This window comes from Theobroma cacao, chromosome 7 (genome assembly GCF_053813885.1).
Source record: "Theobroma cacao isolate CCN51 chromosome 7, ASM5381388v1, whole genome shotgun sequence".
NCBI lineage: Eukaryota > Viridiplantae > Streptophyta > Magnoliopsida > Malvales > Malvaceae > Theobroma > Theobroma cacao.
This window is the reverse complement of record NC_142645.1, coordinates 8,422,461-8,439,436: the sequence shown is the minus strand read 5'-3', so window position 1 is coordinate 8,439,436 and position 16,976 is coordinate 8,422,461. Positions and strand designations below refer to the sequence as shown.

Genomic DNA, 16,976 nt, shown 5'->3' with positions numbered 1-16,976 from the left:
ATGATATCATTTCATTAAAAAATGATTTTAAAATTTTAATAGTATTTAAAAATAAATATTATTTTAAAAAAACTATATTCAATCTAGATAATATTCAATATAGATAACGTAATTGACAATATCATAAGGTACCAAAAATTATTGTCTTTTTGTCATCCATTTTCTTGCTGCAAAATAGAAAGAGAACAGTTTTCAAAATTGTACATCAAAGAAGAAGAAAATGAAGAATCGATGAATTGACAACATGACATCATTTGATGATCTGATGTAATTTATCAAATATAATTACAAATATTTAACTTGTCGAGCATGTATCTAAAAAAATAAGTGAAGATAAATATCTTCTTGTTCAAAATCCGAATTGGAATTATTTTACCTGGAAAAATCAAAGGAGAGAGAAAAGAAAAGCGAATCTGCATCCCCCGTCCTGCAATCTCACCTACAGTATGTTCAGTGTAGGCGATTTGTCAATTTACAGAGTCATGCCACAATCATATATTTACATTGAAGTAAAGGACGGGAAGACATGACCCAATCCTCATCGTCTTTCTTTAGTGGGGGATGGCGGGCATACCAAGCCATGGTATAGTATCACTTTATAACATTGAAGCCCCCAGCATCATCATTACCAACCACAACAACCCCCAGTCCGATAATTAATAAATAAAGGAATATTGGGAAACTTGTATGTTGCTTCTTTGAAGTGATTAGAGTCATTAAATACTTCTTTAATCAGCCAAAAGTCTCTTAATGATGTAATATAATTTCTATGTGTTCCTTCCCTTGGTTGGCTTGGCAAGTCTTCTAGATACATCAACTTGATAATTTTACTTTAGTCAATTGATTATGAAAATGGTGAGAAACAGAGGTCAATCCGCTGCATCCATTTGCCAAATACTTTACATTGATAACAATGGAGGATTCTCTCATATCCCTCTGGAAATTACTATCTCCCAACCGAAATAGCTCTCTATCTCTCTGTCTCAGTATGCATCTCTGTATTTCTGCATCTTCATCAGCCCTGGTTTTTGTCATCTTTATCCTTTTATCAGTCCAAGTTCCAACATTTTTATGTGCAGGCAATGATACATATGAGGTATGCAGCAAGCCACTCCGGTGTGGAACCTTCCAAAATGTTACATATCCTTTCTGGGGAGGTGATAGGCCAGAATACTGTGGGAATCCTGGGATGGAGTTAACTTGCCAGGGAGATGAAGAACTCCAGATTACAATCATGTCACTAAGTTACAAAGTTATTGAGATCAACACGGATATACAAGCTTTCACTGTGGCTAGAACTGATTATCTGACAACGCTTTGTCCCCAGCACCTTGCCAACACCACCTTGGACTTCAACCTGTTGAGTTATGCTTGGAATCTTGAGAACGTAACATTATACTATGATTGTCCTAGTATTGCCAACCAGTCTTCAGGGTTTCCAAGTCAGTTTAACTGCACCAGCAATGGAACAAATTACTATGTCATAGCATCAGCTTTTGGCAACCTTTCAGCTGAAGCAAAGGGTGGCTTGGGATTATGTCGGAGCAATGTCATTGTTCCAGCTTTTTTTACAGCAGTTCAGACTATAGTGAACAATCCAACTCCAGACACTCTAGTTCTACCACTTCGTAATGGCTTTGGGCTGAAATGGGATGCAAATATTGCTTCCAAGTGTGCGGCATGCAGTGCTTCCGGTGGGGTGTGTGGTTATAACAAGACTCTGAGTGAATTCACTTGTTACTGCTCAGATCGTACAGATCCATCAACCTGTCTTCCACCAGGTATGCGCAAAAACAGACAGATTATTTTGATTAATTAGAGTTTGTTGATCAAATGAAGTTTCTTGGACAAAATTCTATAGAAGTAAAGGTTCCTAACCATGATCATAGGGATTTCATAATGATTTTTGCAGAAAATTCAGTAAGGTCAATCTCATATCAATCAGTTTAAGAAATTGCTTGGTGTAGATTTTGTTGTTTTTATTTCTTTCATCAGCTCCATTTTAAGTCTAGAATTCCAGCCATACATATTTATCACTTTCACCCAAGTTCAAGCATTTTGCAAATTCAAGAGTCAGGGCAAGAATTCACCAAACTCTTTGGTTTTTTTCTGGGTTTTGCTTCCCTCACCCCTTGTTTTCTTTTTCCATTAAAAAATGGAAAAAGAACCTGTAGAACAATTTCTCCCAAACCTCCCAACTTTTTCCAACCGTGTGAGTCATGGTCTAGGTGATCCCACCGTGGGATCACCTTCCACGCTTTTCCCAACCGTGTGAGTCATGGTCTAGGTGATCCCACCGTGGGATCACCTTCCCCGCTTTTCCCCGACATCGGAATCGCGAGTTTCACATGGATTTTTTGGCCTGGCATGACTTTTTGTATCACTAATTGCTTCTTTTAATATATTTGAAGGTAAGTATTCAATTAGCTGCCAGCCTTGTTTGTCACTTTGAATCAGCTTTAAGTTGACAGCTGATGCGCATGTTATTATTCTAATGTGGTAGTGCTTTTTGATATGAAAAAGCTGGAACAAGGAAATTATTTTGAGTTATCTAAATAGTCAAACAACTTTATCTTTACTGCCAACTTTAAGAAAACCAGCTTGACATTTTCAGAGTATGAAACTGGACACTTTGCGATTGGCTTCATATAATGTTAAAAACCATCTGCAAATTAAAATATGGTGAAGATGACACCTCTAATCATCTGAATTAATATATTCTTTATTGCAATATTCAAATCTTACAGCGACTTGGTTACTTTCATGTGGCAATTTCCTATGTCAGAAAGAGAAATTATTAATTATTACAAAATCGTTTCTTTATTCCTTTTCTTTTGGTGTGTGTTACAGGGTCATCTAATGGTACCAGTTTGAAGATTAAACTAATCATTGGTACCGTACTAAACTCATTTCATAAATTTTAATATGCATTTACTCACATTTTTAAGCTGACTGGCCATTCTCTACAATCAGGCTTGGGTGTGGCTGGGGCTGCTATTGTGGTAGTTTGTGTTGTGGTGTTTACCTTGAGGCATAAGAGATCATCATTGTTAATCTCAAGTGGAATACTGATGAATTTCCAGCAAGGTAAAAAGAACAGTGAAAGGATTGAGGCATTCATAATGAAGTATGGTTCTGATCTTGCTCCGAAACGATATTCTTTTTCAGACATCAGGAAAATAACCAAGTCCTTCAAAGATAGGCTTGGAGAAGGGGGATTTGGCAGTGTCTACAAAGGTAAATTAAATGATGGTCGTCTTGTTGCAGTGAAAGTCCTTAGTGAATCAAAGGGGGATGGAGAGGAATTTATCAATGAAGTGGCTAGTATAAGTAGAACCTCTCATGTCAATGTAGTGACTTTTCTTGGTTTCTGTTATGAGTGGTCAGTGAGAGCTCTAATCTATGAATTCATGCCCAATGGATCATTGGATAAGTTCATCTATCGTGAAGGATCCCCAGATAAAAGTCATCTACTAGAGCATAAAACATTGTTTGAAATTGCAATTGGCATTGCTAGAGGACTGGAATATTTACATGGAGGTTGTAACACGAGGATTTTGCACTTGGACATAAAACCTCATAATATCCTCCTAGATGAGAGTTTCTGTCCCAAGATTTCAGATTTTGGTCTTGCTAAATTATGTGAGAGGAAGGAGAGCATTCTTTCTATGATAAGTGCGAGAGGAACAATCGGATATATTGCTCCAGAACTGTTTTGTCGAAACTTTGGAGGAGTCTCTTACAAGTCCGATGTTTATAGCTATGGGATGATGGTCCTTGAAATGGTTGGAGCAAAGGAAAATGTTCATAATGGACCGTCTGTAACCAGTGAAATGAATTTTCCTTTATGGATTTATGAGCATCTCCAACAAGAAGCATATTTCAATCGTCAAGGAATCACAGTTGAAGAGGAAGAAATAACCAAGAAGATGATTGTAGTGAGCTTGTGGTGCATTCAAACTAATCCAGCGGATCGACCATCAATGACAAAGGTGCTGGAGATGTTACAAGGAAGCCTTCAATCTCTAGCAATTCCACCCAGACCTTTCCTGTTTTCTCCTCCAAGATCGCCCCAAAACTCCTCACAAATAGCATTATTTTCATCAGCCACTACCATGAATAGTGAATTATAAGGGATCATATATTTCATCACTGTCTGATAGTGTATTAAATTAAAGATATTTTATGTGTGTCTGATTGATAATTTTCAACCTGTCACAACTAGTAGTGAACTTCTTCAACCACATTCTGTACAAAGTTCATGGGTAGTTAATGTGTCATACTGTTGTTAGAGAGCTTCATTTGCAGTTACAATTTATGTTGTGTTTATTACTTCACTGTATGTGGTACTGCATATTGACAGAAGATAGTTAAGACAGTGCCTCAATGGTAGGCATCCTTTCCTCTCAAATGGAGGCTCTAAATTCAATTTTCAAATATGTTCCCCTCAAGTAGAAAAACAAAGAAATAAATGCTGATTGTACTAAATGACTTTTCATTTGTAAAAAGCTCCTTGAAACTGTGATTTTTAATAAACAAATGGTGTATATGAGGCCAAACCTTAACTAGAGTCATGCAGAAAATTGTAGAGACATTTCCCCTGGGGAGCATATATATCCTCCGTGTCAGTGGAACACCAGAAATACTAATTTTTGACAGGGTTTACATTTTGATGTCAGAGCCTCAACCTAGTAGTAAGGCCAAGACAGCCAGCCAGTTGCTGGAAAAAATTAAAGAGCGAAGTATGGGCAAGCTAGTGGAAGACATTCCCCAAATGAGGGAGGTTTGTAGCTCCTCAACCTCCTTGGTTCTGTAAAGAGGGGTTCTAGCTAGAAGTTAACAACATAAATGCAACCAAGACTGTTGATGTGAAGGATTTACCTTGATTTGGGGCAGACAAGGTGCAACTTTCTTTGCATTCAATGTACATCAGTTAAGAGGAAAGTATATACTTTTAAGCTCATTCTTCATAATGAGTAGGAGCAGGGGCGGTGCCTCCTTATGGGATGGGGGCCAAAATTAAAAATTTTGTTTACATATTATATAAAGTTTTTAAATTTTTTTATAAATTTTCTAATGGCTCCCCCAAAATCATTTTTTGTTTAATAATTAATACAAGTAAAAAATAACAAAATAATTTCATATGCTTGATTCAATTTTCAAGTTTTTTTTTTTAATTTATATTATTATTTATATTTATTTATTCATATATTTTAAATCTTTACAGATTTTCTTTCACAAATTTTTATGAACCATCAATCATATTTTTTTCTTTCTTTTTTATTATGTCAAATATACATTTTATGTTCTATTTGTCATATTCTTTTTTTTTCTGTTATATAGATTTTATTTTATATGATTTTAATTTTTAAAAATAAATAAATTATTATATAATTTTCAAGTATAAGTTGCATTGTTGCGTTGTTTTTTAGAATTTAATCAATATATCATTTTTTTATTCAAAATAATCAATGTGTTCTAGCATGTATGTTGTAAAATTTAAGTAACAATGATATATATACAAATTGATAGAATGAAATAATTATATTTTTTTTAATATAATTTTATTTTTTATATATTTTTAATGGCTTGGGAAATAATTTTTTATATAATAATTATTTTCATTACTCAAACTATTTGATAAAATTAGAGTCATTATGGTTAGCATATTGTCAGTTAAGCCCAACAAATAAATTCTAAATTAATATGTTAAGCTTGTCAAATTTAAAAAAAAAATGAGTCTAGTAATCCAAGCTCATTAAGTTTTAATATAAATCTAAGTCTATCATAACATATTATGTGTTAGTAGTTCAACTTAATAGTCTATCATAAAATATTTTATTTCAATAGTTCAATCCAATAACTTAATATGTTAATTAGCAAATTAAGAGACAAATAGAAAATAAGAGAAAGTTAAAACACATAAAGTAAAGAGACAAATCATTTGAGTTTGAAAAATTATTTTCTCTTCCACTCTTGCATGTAGAGAGTGAAAAATGCTCTTTTCATGATTCCATTCAATCATATGAATTTTATTGTTTTTGATTATTTAGTATTTCTTTTTATTTAGTCCCGTTTTTAAAAATGCTCTAGCTCCACTCTTTTGTGGGAGTGCAGGGGATCTGATTCAACTATATGGGAAGACTCGTCGAGTTATCATCATACAACATGGAATGATTTAGAGCAAACTGCTTATGTATTTGGTTTGTACGGGAAGAATCTTTTCATGGCAATCAAAAAGACAGAGGAGAGCAACATGATGCAAAAATTTAGCTTCATTAATAACTACATAAAAAATTACAGCAACTAGTACCTTATTTAACACCACAGGCGTACTCAGCACTAAACACCTGAAGAGTTGTGTCAACTTGAGGCGGTGTGGCGTTCTTGCTCTGCTCTGCTGCGGTAGTCTTGTCTTGAGAGTAGAGAAAAACTTGAAGCAGAGGCGGTGAGTGTGATGACTGATGAATGGGGATGAGGGAGGTTGGTTAGGTTGAGTCTGCCTCTGCCGTGGGATGAGGAAAGGGAAGGGCTGCTTCCTGCTTGCTTGGATGGGGAAGAAACAAATGTGCACTGAAGAGGCATGGGGATTATCATATTATTGATAAGAAGAGAAGTCTACAGAACATGAGTGGGTGCACCAAGGAATTCCCTGTTCACTGTTCTGAATAGTCTGTTGTGAACTATATATAGCAATCCGTTGAATGGATCTGTGGCAGATATTGTCCTTGGAGACTTCTCTCGCTCACTGTTCTGAATTTGGCAAAAATAAACAAGGATCATTGCCCCAATATAGGAGTCTAACAAATAAAATACATAATTAATTGGTAATTAATACTAAAGAAAGAGTAATAAAATTGCTAAGTTAATAAATTATTAATTTTTAAGAGTACTTTAATCAATTACTTTTAGCATTTTTGAAATTGACACTTTTATATAAAAGTAAAGAAAAAAAAAAAGAAAGATATAAAGAATATTCGGATTAAAAAAAAAAAAGATAGTAAGACATAGTAGTTTTCTCTCATTGCATAAAAATCTCAGACTTCTCACGTCTCAGAGTTAGAAGTTTCACTTTTAACTAATAGTCATAAAAAAATTTTCCAAACTTGCCTAAGAGTACGAGAGAGCTTTATACTCATGTATTCTACCACAAAATGGTTGTGGCCAAGGTAAATATATAGATATTTGAGTGATAGCTTGCCATGGCAAGGCATACCTACCCTCTATTTTGCTAACTCAAATCTTAAGCCGTGTCTAACGAGAGTAAAACAAAAAAAACAAAAAACCAACCAAAAATTAAAAAAAAATCCCAAACCATATAATTTATTGATTTAAAATTCGAGTAAATATTTCTGATTCAACACCCAAGAATGATTAACCTCTAGACCAACAAAAACATGATCTAATATATATTTGCAATTGGGGCCAACCATGTCGGAAATTTTTCTAGTCAATGTTTTGAGATGATGACAAACACAATTATTTAATTGATTCATGAAATTGTTCCAAAGCATGCATAATTTGTTAATGGTTTTTTTTATAATAAAATACTCAAACATCTTTAATTTTTAATTATAATTATACACAAGTCTAATAGTTTTTAAAATTAATACTCCATATCGAGTGTAAATACCGTTAACAGAAATTGTGAAAAAAATAAAATATGATTTCTTTTTTTATTAATTTAAAAAATTATTATTATATTTTTAAATAAAAAATAAAAAAAAAAGAAAAAAGCACTGCTCCCCAAATTGAGAAGATTTTTTTTTAATTAATAAAAAATAATAAATTTATATAATAATAATTATAAAAATTAATCAAAAGTAAAATTATCAGAATTAAAAATCTCAAATGACCTTGAAAAATTCAACATTTCTGGAGATCTGGTAACAATCTGGCTGACAAGCTGGCCAAAGATGGTATTGGAAGGGAGGGTGATCTCTTGATCATTAATTCTTTAATTGTTGCTGTTGACTTGGTTGTTGCTGTTGCTTGATGTTTTGTCTCCCTCGCTGTGCTGCTTGATGATCTGCTATTCTTTTCTTGTTCGATTTTGACCTCGGCTTTGTTGATCAAGGGCCTCAAGGGATCCTGATGTTTCTCTCCTGTTTTGGTTCTCTCGTTTTGTGGTCCTTGGATTATGCTGTCACTGATTGAGCAGATGGTCTTTTTTGGATTTTTCTATTTGTTGTTTTGCCTCCTTGTTTCCTGCCGTTGTTTTTTATCTTTGGCAGGTTTGAGCTTTTATGTGGTCTCAATTTGTTGAGGGCATGCTGCTGGTCCTTTTTATGCAGTGATGAACCTCCTTTATTCTGGCTTTTCTTGCCATGTTCGGTTTATGGTTAATAATTTCAATTTAAAAAAAGAATCAAAGGTGAAATTATGTTTTTATTTTTATCATGTTAACGAGTTGATAAAAATATTAATAATTAACTAATGATTAGATTTACGTGTTTAATAAAAAATATTTTTTCTGATAGTGTTTAATGAATCTCCATATAATTTCGATCAAAATAAAAAAAGCAAGAGTATTCGGTCGGGGAGTTGAAAAGTCTCTTAACCGGTGTTAGGAGAATTCTCACTGTTCACAACAAGGAGACTGTCAAAATCGATCTCCAACGGTTTTGGCTCTTTGTTAGGTGTAATAGTTAAGGATTTGGTTGTTTAGAATGGGAGATTTAAGTGACAGATGGAAGCAGTTCCGATTATCAGAGGAGGAGAACAATCCAATAGTGATTGAAAACAAAAACGATTCGGGTTCCTTAAATCCCAGTATTTTCAATCTCTTAAGAGCAGTTTGGGACAAGAAAAAGATCAACAGAGAAGCCATGGTTAAAACCTTGGGATCAATATGGAATCTGAAAGGAAAATTAGTGGTGAAAGAAATCAGGGAGAATCAATTTCTTTTTACATTTGATGAAGTAGAAGATTACAAGAAGATCATGGCAGGGAAGCCCTGGTGCTTTGATAGATGCCTACTGGTCCTTAAGGAATTCGATGCGGATTTTTTTGAACCAGAAACAATTGATTTTGAAAGGGAGGATTTCTGGATACATGTTCATAGTCTTCCATTGAAATTGATGACAAAAGAATTAGCTATTTTAATCGGAAATGCGATAGGAAGTTTTGTTACAGTGGATGGGGAAGATGATGATTTAAAAGATAGATTCTTGAGAATAAAGGTCTCTATTAATCTGACAAAACCTCTACGAAGAGGAATGTTGTTATCAATGGATGAAGGTAAAACCCGATGGCTTAGCTTTCAATATGAGAGATTGCCTCAGTTCTGCTTTAAATGTGGATTGATTGGGCATACCTCTATCAACTGTGATAGCTCCTGTCACGATGAGCAAGGACATGAGGTGCCTGATCAATATGGAAATTTCTTGATAGCACCGTTATGAAAGAAGTCAGCTGCTTTTGTTTTGAATGGGAGGAACAAATAACGTTAGAACAATGAGACTCATAGTAGTTGCGGGCAATCAAAGCAAGGTAGTGATAGTAACGCCGGGGATTATCAGTTTACGTCCAAAACTCTTCAGGACATACTAATCTAGAAGAATCAAAGATCTGATGATGAGAACCATGCAGGGGATGAAGAGGATGTGCAGTGGTCAGGAAACAGAATCGCAAATCACTCAATTTCAGATGAAAATGCAGGTCAGTCTAAATTCTCCCATGACAAGAAAATATCGAGTAGTTCTTCCAGGAATGATAGGATAAATGAAGGTGAAGTGAATGAGAATAAAGCAGAGGATAGGAAGAAGAAATCTATCTTGTTGGGTGATATACAAAGCAAGTGCAATGACAGTATGGAGAAAAGTGATTCATCTGGAAAAAGGGTACAAGATCAAAGTCTAAAAAGTTTATTAAGAGAGTCAACTAAGTTGAAAAGGAAGGCTGATTCTAATAAAAAGAAAGCACTGGAAAGTGGAAAGAAATTCAAAGTTGCTGCCATAACATCCCTTGAACCAGCGTTGCAGAAAGGTCAAATCGACCAGCACCGCTTGGATAAATGAGGATTATATGCTAGAATTGTCGAGGACTCGAGAATCCTCGTACAATTCAAACGCTCCTTGATTATAATTGGAGCAAAAATCCCGATGTAGTATTCTTAATGGAGATAAAAAAGAGTATTCAGGAAATGGAGACAATAAGAATTAGGCTGGGTATGGATGGATGTCTGGCAGTTGATGCTAACGATAGGTCGGGAGGTCTGGCAATGGTATGGAGGAAAACAGCTGATGTTACGGTGACTTCTTATTCTAGATATCATATGGATACAGAGATCATGCTGAGAGGATCCAAATGGAGGTTTATTGGATTTTATGGACACCCTAAAGCCAATGAAAGACATCAGAGTTGGAGTTTACTTCGACAGCTTGAATCTAGATCGCAATTATCGTGGCTATGCATTGGGGACTTAAATGAAATACTCTTTGCTAATGAAAAGGAAGGCGGAGTTGACAGGAGGGAAATACAAATGCAGGCGTTCCGAGAGACATGTTCTGATTGTGCTTTACAGGATATGGGTTTTATTGGACCAAAGTATACTTGGTGGAATAATAGAGAACCTGAAGTCTTCATTCGTTGTCGACTGGATAGGGCTCTATGTACGAAAAGGTGGCGAGAGATTTTTCCAAGAGCTTCAGTTTTTAATGAATTTATTGGAAGTTCTGATCATTTGGCGCAAAGATTGGATTTATTCCACATTCGAAAGGTACGTTGGCGTAGAAGGTTTCATTTTGAGGAGGCATGGCTATTGGATGAAGAGTGTACTAAGGTTATAGGGGATTCTCTATCCTCGCGGGTTGATGAATTTGATGGGCTAATGAATAAAATGGAGAGTGTTAAAAACAGACTACAAGCTTAAATTTCAAATCCTTTGGCTCAGTTGTAGGTGAAGATTTGGAAGAAAAAAGAAGAGATTCAGGAGATGCATTTGACAGGAATTAATCTGCAGAACTTGGAACAGTCTCAAGCAGAACTTAATGACTTGAATCGGGAAGAAGAAGTTATGTGGAGACAACATTCCCAGATTAAATGGTTACGAGATGGTGACAAGAACACAAAATTCTTCCATCAGAGAGCAAAAGAAAGAAGAAGGAAAAATACAGTATGGGCTTTAAAGAAAGAAGATGACGCATGGAGAGAGTCGCAGGAAGAACTTCTTCAAGAAGCAAGCAATTTTTTCTCTCACCTGTTTACCAGCTCGAACCCAACAATGGAAGATGCAGAACTGTTGTCTACAATTAAACCAAAGGTTACGTCTGAGATGAATGGACAGCTAAATGAAGAGATTACGAAAGAAGAGGTAAGAATTGCTCTGTTCAAAATGTATCCCACTAAAGCTCCTGGACCTAACGGATTCCCTGCCATATTTTTTCAAAAATTTTGGAAAAATATTGGCAATGATGTTTATAAATATGTTGTTGAGTTTTTGGAAGAAAGGACATAGGATCCGAACTTTAACCACACACATATTGTCTTGATTCCAAAAGTCAAACAACCGGAGTAAGTGACACCCTTTTTCGGCCAATCAGTCTGTGTAACACCCTCTACAAACTAGCCTCCAAAGTTCTTACAAACAGATTAAAACCTTTTTTGCCTTCAATCATTTCAGAAAATTAGAGCGCGTTTGTTCAAGGATGGCAATTAGCAGACAATGTCATTGTGGCCCAAGAAATCATTCACAGTTTACATAACAAGAGATTGGGGAAGGTTGGCAATTTTGCTCTTAAACTTGATATGAGCAAGGTTTATGACAGAGTGGAGTGGAACTGTGTTAAAGGCATTATGCGAATGATGGGCTTTGAAGGAAAGTTTTTGGATATGATTTGGAGATGCATTTCAACTGTGCCTTACTCGGTTTTAATCAATGGGGTACCAGGACAGAGTTTTGTTCCATCAAGAGGTGTACGTCAAAGAGATCCTCTTTCTCCTTTTCTCTTCGTTATCATGTCTGAAGCTCTTTCTTGCCTTATAAACTTGTCGCAGGAGACAAACATCATCTCAGGATTGAAGATATGCCGTAGAGGGTCAAATATCACCCACCTTTTGTTTGCTGATGATAGTATGATTTTTGGAAAGGTCAAAAGGCAGGAAATACAAGAATTGAAAGGAATTTTTGAAAAATATGAAGCTGCTTCAGGACAGAAAATTAACAAGGACAAATCGAGCTTGCTTTTTAGCAGAAACACTCCAACTGAGGAAAGAGTAATGGCAAGTCAAATTCTTGGTATCAATGAAGCTCAGTGGGGAGGAATGTACTTGGGTATGCCTTTAGTTGCAGGAGGGTCCAAAAAACAGATGTTCCATTTCCTCAAAGAAAGGGTTGTTAAACGCATTTCTAATTGGAAAAACAAAATGCTATAAGCAGCGGGAATAGAAATTCTTATAAAATCCGTGGCGCAAGCGATTTCAGCCTTCTATATGAACTGTTTCAAAACTCCGGATTCTTTGTGTCATGATATTGATTCGGTTATTGCACAATTTTGGTGGGGTGGAAATAATATGACTCAAAAATTCCATTGGAAGAATTGGAGATCTATGTGTGTATCAAAATTTTTAGGCGGAATGGGATTTAGGGATACAAAAAACTTCAATCTAGCCATGCTTGCGAAACAAGGATGGAAACTTCAGTTGCAAGTGCCCACACTTGCCTACAAAGTGCTCAAAGAAAGATACTTCCCCACAACTGATTTTTTGAATGCTCCAATTGGTTCTAACCCAAGCTACTTATGGAGAAGCATTCGGGAAAGCCAACAGCTGATTAGAAAGGGTGCAATTTGGAGGGTAGGAGATGGACAGAGTATTAGTGTCTTAAATGATGTTTGGATTCCGTATGAATCTCCTAGGCTTCTATCCTTTCCTAATCAATTGATTGATGAAGAGATGAAGGTATCGGAGCTGATCGATCAAAGGACCATGACATGGAATGATGTGAAAATAACAGAGATTTTTCCTCCTTATGAACGTGACAATTCCTTTGAGCTACAGGCGTCCCAATGACAAGCAAGTGTGGTTCTTTAACAGGCATGGTCACTACTCAGTGAAATCTGGGTATAGAATGGCTCAATCTTTATTAGACTTGCAGGTAGCGGGCAGTTCAAGTTGGAATATGATGGCCTTCTGGAAAAGAATATGGCATCTGGAATTACCAAGGAAGGTTATTTTATTTTTGTGGAAGACTTTAAATGGTATTCTACCAACCCGCCAAGCCTTAATTTATAGGAGCATCATATTTGAAAGCAATTGCCCTTCTTGTGACAATGAGTTGGAAACTGATTTCCACTGTCTTTGTTGTTGTCCATTAGCAAGAGCAGTTTGGCATTTTTCTAAGCGGGGTTTTACTAACATAGAGGTGTTTTTCTCTTCTATACAAGATTGGATATTTTATATTTTCCAAATGATGGAGAATGAAGAGATTGAAGAAATCGGATGTATCCTATGGGCTTTATGGAAAGTTCGAAATTTGAAAATTTTTCAAGGAAAGAGCTTTGAGCCGCTGCAAGTTATTGAGTTAGCTGGCAATTTATTAGAGCAATACAGGCTTGTTAAGGGAGTAAGGTCAAGAAGGAGGATCTTGCAAATTAATTGAACATGTGAATGGAGAGCTCCGGTTGAGAGCAAACTGACTGTGGTTGCCTCTATTTTTGAGCTTTCAGGTGTAAGGCGGATGGGAGCTGGATTTATTGTTAGGAATGCAATAGGAGAAGTTGAATTGGCTGGAGTAAGAAGAATGGTTATGGGTCAATCGGTGGAGGAAGCTGAATTGTCTGCTTTAGCTTGGTCTCTTCGCTGCTGCCAAAGGGAGAATATCATGGTTAAGGAAATTGAAACGGATTGTAAGGTGGTGGTTGAATGGATAAAAGGAAGACATTTGCCTGGTATTCTAGGTCATATTGTAGAAGACTGCCTCAATATGATGGAGAGTATTAATTGTGTTGATATCCTCCATTGCTCAAGAGAAGGTAATGAAGTAGCGCACATGATAGCTAAAAAGGCAAAAGAAATGAGAGAGGAAGCGATTGCCTGGTTCAATATTTCTCAAATGTCGGAGGATTTTCAACAAGCTACCATTAAAGAGGCTGGAAGCTTGGTCGGAGGAGATTAGCAGTGTTGAGAAGAATGTTTATTGAAAATGTTGCTTCAAAATATATTTGTCTGTTGTTTTTATTTAGTGATGATAATGAATTTATATTTTATTCCAAAAAAGAAAGAGTATTTTATTTTATATTTTTTTTATATAAGTGCATGGGTCTTTTACTCCATATATGAACTGAAATGCTTCCAAATCAATGAAATATTTTAAGCAAATTAACAATAAAAAATCAAGGTGTGGAAATCCACGTGAGAAAAAAACAGAGGGGCTAAAAATGTTGCTATCCTGAATTTACTACACCAAGGAACTGTAGACATTGACGTTCTGGTGAAGTTGCTATAAAATCTGCCCTTTGGAACCAATTGGAAACCACATTTGCAGAGCTATTTGAGCTTATTGTTGAAACGAAATCATATTTCTCCTTCACTTTTTGCTCATGGCTCTAGTTGGTAACTTTCTTCCAAAGCCTATCATGCTCTCCATGCAGATTTCCATGCTCCAAAAACCAAAAACTATGATAGTGTAAGTTAATTATTCTCAGCTTCTGCTTTTTATAGTTTTTTTTTCTAATCTATGATGCTATTAAATACTTATCATAAAGTTTCTGAGTTTTTAAAATGATAATGATTTTGGGTTCGAGTTTTGTTGAACAAGTATATATAGCTAACTGTATTGTTTATTACCTCCTGGATGATCAGATGTGCGACACCAGAGAGGCCAAAGACCCGGAGCGGGAGCGGCGGAAAAATCAACAGCACCCTCAGACTCTCGACGAGGACCATAGTAGGGGTGAAGGAGGTTACTCCTAACACTACCCTGGATGTTGGAGAATCAAACCAGAAGAGGAAAGCAAATAATGCTGATGATGATGCTGCAACTGTTAATGGAGCTGAAGCAACTGATTAGCTATAATAGATTTTAGTTAAGGAGAGAGATAGCTTTCAAGATTGTAAAGCAATCTTTAATTTCTAGTATAAATAAATCGCTCCTCTCTCTTTCCTTCTCTTCCTCTTCTTGTTAAAACATCATTTCTCAAGTTCAAGTTCCTTAAGCAAATATGCAGTTGATTAGTTTCTGTTGGAATATATAATTTCTGTTTAATCATATATGCATTAGAAAAGTGCTGCAGCCTTGGCAATTCTTTATCTACTTGCCAGACAAATTACATATAGAAAAAAAAAAAAAAGGTACTGTATATGAAATTTAAATCAGAGATAATTGAAGAAAAAAATCACAAAAGTAAGTATAAATCCTTCAAGATAAAGATAAAAAAAATAAAATATTTCAACAGTGACATAAGTTACAATATTTAGGCATTTATTCCTATGATAATAAAAATATATCAACAATTTAAAAGTAAAATTTGAATATATTTCTTTGTGTGCATGCGCATACGCATACTTGCGTGTGTGAATGTGAATTATTATTTTATATAATATCAGTAGAACTTTTAGACTCTATGATCGAAATTAAAATATTATCACATATTCTTGTTTTATTTATATTAATTTAGTAATATTTTTAAATATACCTTAATAAGATAATTTTTTTTGCTCAGTACCATAATAAGGTGTGGGATAATTAACACTATAACTCTAACAGTGACCGTGTATGAGATAATTCTTTTATATAAATTATATTAACTTGATTCCTCTTAAGGCAACGTACTTTCTATACATCTTACATGCACTGATTTTCCAAGGACCTGGCATGTCCACCAACCCCATGCAAATAGCAGCCTCACCATTTGTTTCTCGCCTTTTCTCTTGCCTTTTCCAGCTTGCTAAAATTAATTGTTTGTTGGAGTACAGTTTGAAATAGTGAGAATTGGTCCTTTTCTTTTGTTTTTAGTTATACTTGGAATATTTTGATTCATTTCAAAACGATTGTGATCAGAAATTGAAGATAAGGGAACCCTAGGTGGTTGTTGGAACCAAGACTTGTGACCTTGGCTTAGTCCAATTGATTTAAGGGTTTATGTCAAGTTCATGACTCAGTCATGAATAAGTCCAAACAGCACTATAAAACAAATAGGGCTCACTTCCACCAAAGGCTAACACATTAAAGTTGATTGTGATCACCACCAAGATGGGGAGGTATGAAGTACCTATCAACTTTGTGGGGCAGAAGCATGCATGCATGCTTTTAAGGAGGAGAATATTTTAAATTTTGTTTGGTTAATTTTTTTTAAAAGGATATACGGCATTTTTAATCATCTAATTAATCCTCTAAATACAAATATCTCTATTTTAAGTTTCTCATAATTAACATTACCTTTAATCAAATGTTAATTATTGTTTTTACAATAATTTTTTAACTTTCTTTTATGATACGTACAAATAATCTCTTTTAACTTTAGTATATAGTATAATCTTCCAACAAACTTTTCACACGTTTTATCATAATCATTCATCAAATAATTCCATATACAACTAATCAATCAAAAGTTAGATGAAAGTCATTTAAGTGTGAAAAGGATTAGTATATATATACATATGAAACTTACATATGCATATTCCATCCATTGACCTACCTACCAAGAGTGCATATCATAATCACATGGGCCAGCCAAGACGAGGGCACCTTTTCTAGTCCATACATTGCTAGATGATGAACCAAGATTAAACCAATTAGATAGATATTTACTTAGTATTTACATTTTATATTATTTGGCTTTTCTAGGTTATATAATCCAAATAAAGTATACTGGCGATTTAAGTCCACAAAAAATTCATATATTAACTAAATAATGACAAATCGACAATATGAATGGGTGTAGCTCAAACGAGTCAAAGTCTTTTAGAAAAGGAAACCTATAGTACTAGCTCACCAAAATTGACTCCTGCTCAATGCTTTTGCCTCTCGCCCAATT

The 16,976-nt window shown here is 35.0% G+C and overlaps 2 protein-coding genes and 1 long non-coding RNA gene across 3 annotated transcripts; 2 read left to right on the top strand and 1 right to left on the bottom strand.

The window, feature by feature from the left end:
• The first annotated feature begins 612 nt into the window (after positions 1-612).
• LOC18594300 (LEAF RUST 10 DISEASE-RESISTANCE LOCUS RECEPTOR-LIKE PROTEIN KINASE-like 2.1) lies at positions 613-4,295 on the top strand. Its single transcript, XM_018125263.2, has 3 exons — positions 613-1,781; positions 2,851-2,892; positions 2,974-4,295. Exons 1-3 carry the CDS (start codon positions 914-916, stop codon positions 4,131-4,133), a joined length of 2,070 nt encoding a protein of 689 aa, XP_017980752.2. The 5' UTR covers positions 613-913; the 3' UTR covers positions 4,134-4,295.
• Positions 4,296-6,260: 1,965 nt separating this feature from the next.
• On the bottom strand, positions 6,261-8,362 carry LOC148761620 (uncharacterized). The gene is made up of 2 exons (XR_016027534.1): positions 7,857-8,362; positions 6,261-6,753 (listed from the first exon to the last, which is right to left on the bottom strand). It is a non-coding gene; the product is annotated as an uncharacterized LOC148761620 (long non-coding RNA).
• Positions 8,363-10,144: 1,782 nt separating this feature from the next.
• On the top strand, positions 10,145-10,873 carry LOC18594299 (uncharacterized). Its single transcript, XM_088808666.1, has one exon. It carries the CDS (start codon positions 10,145-10,147, stop codon positions 10,871-10,873), a length of 729 nt encoding a protein of 242 aa, XP_088664792.1.
• Positions 10,874-16,976: the final 6,103 nt, after the last annotated feature.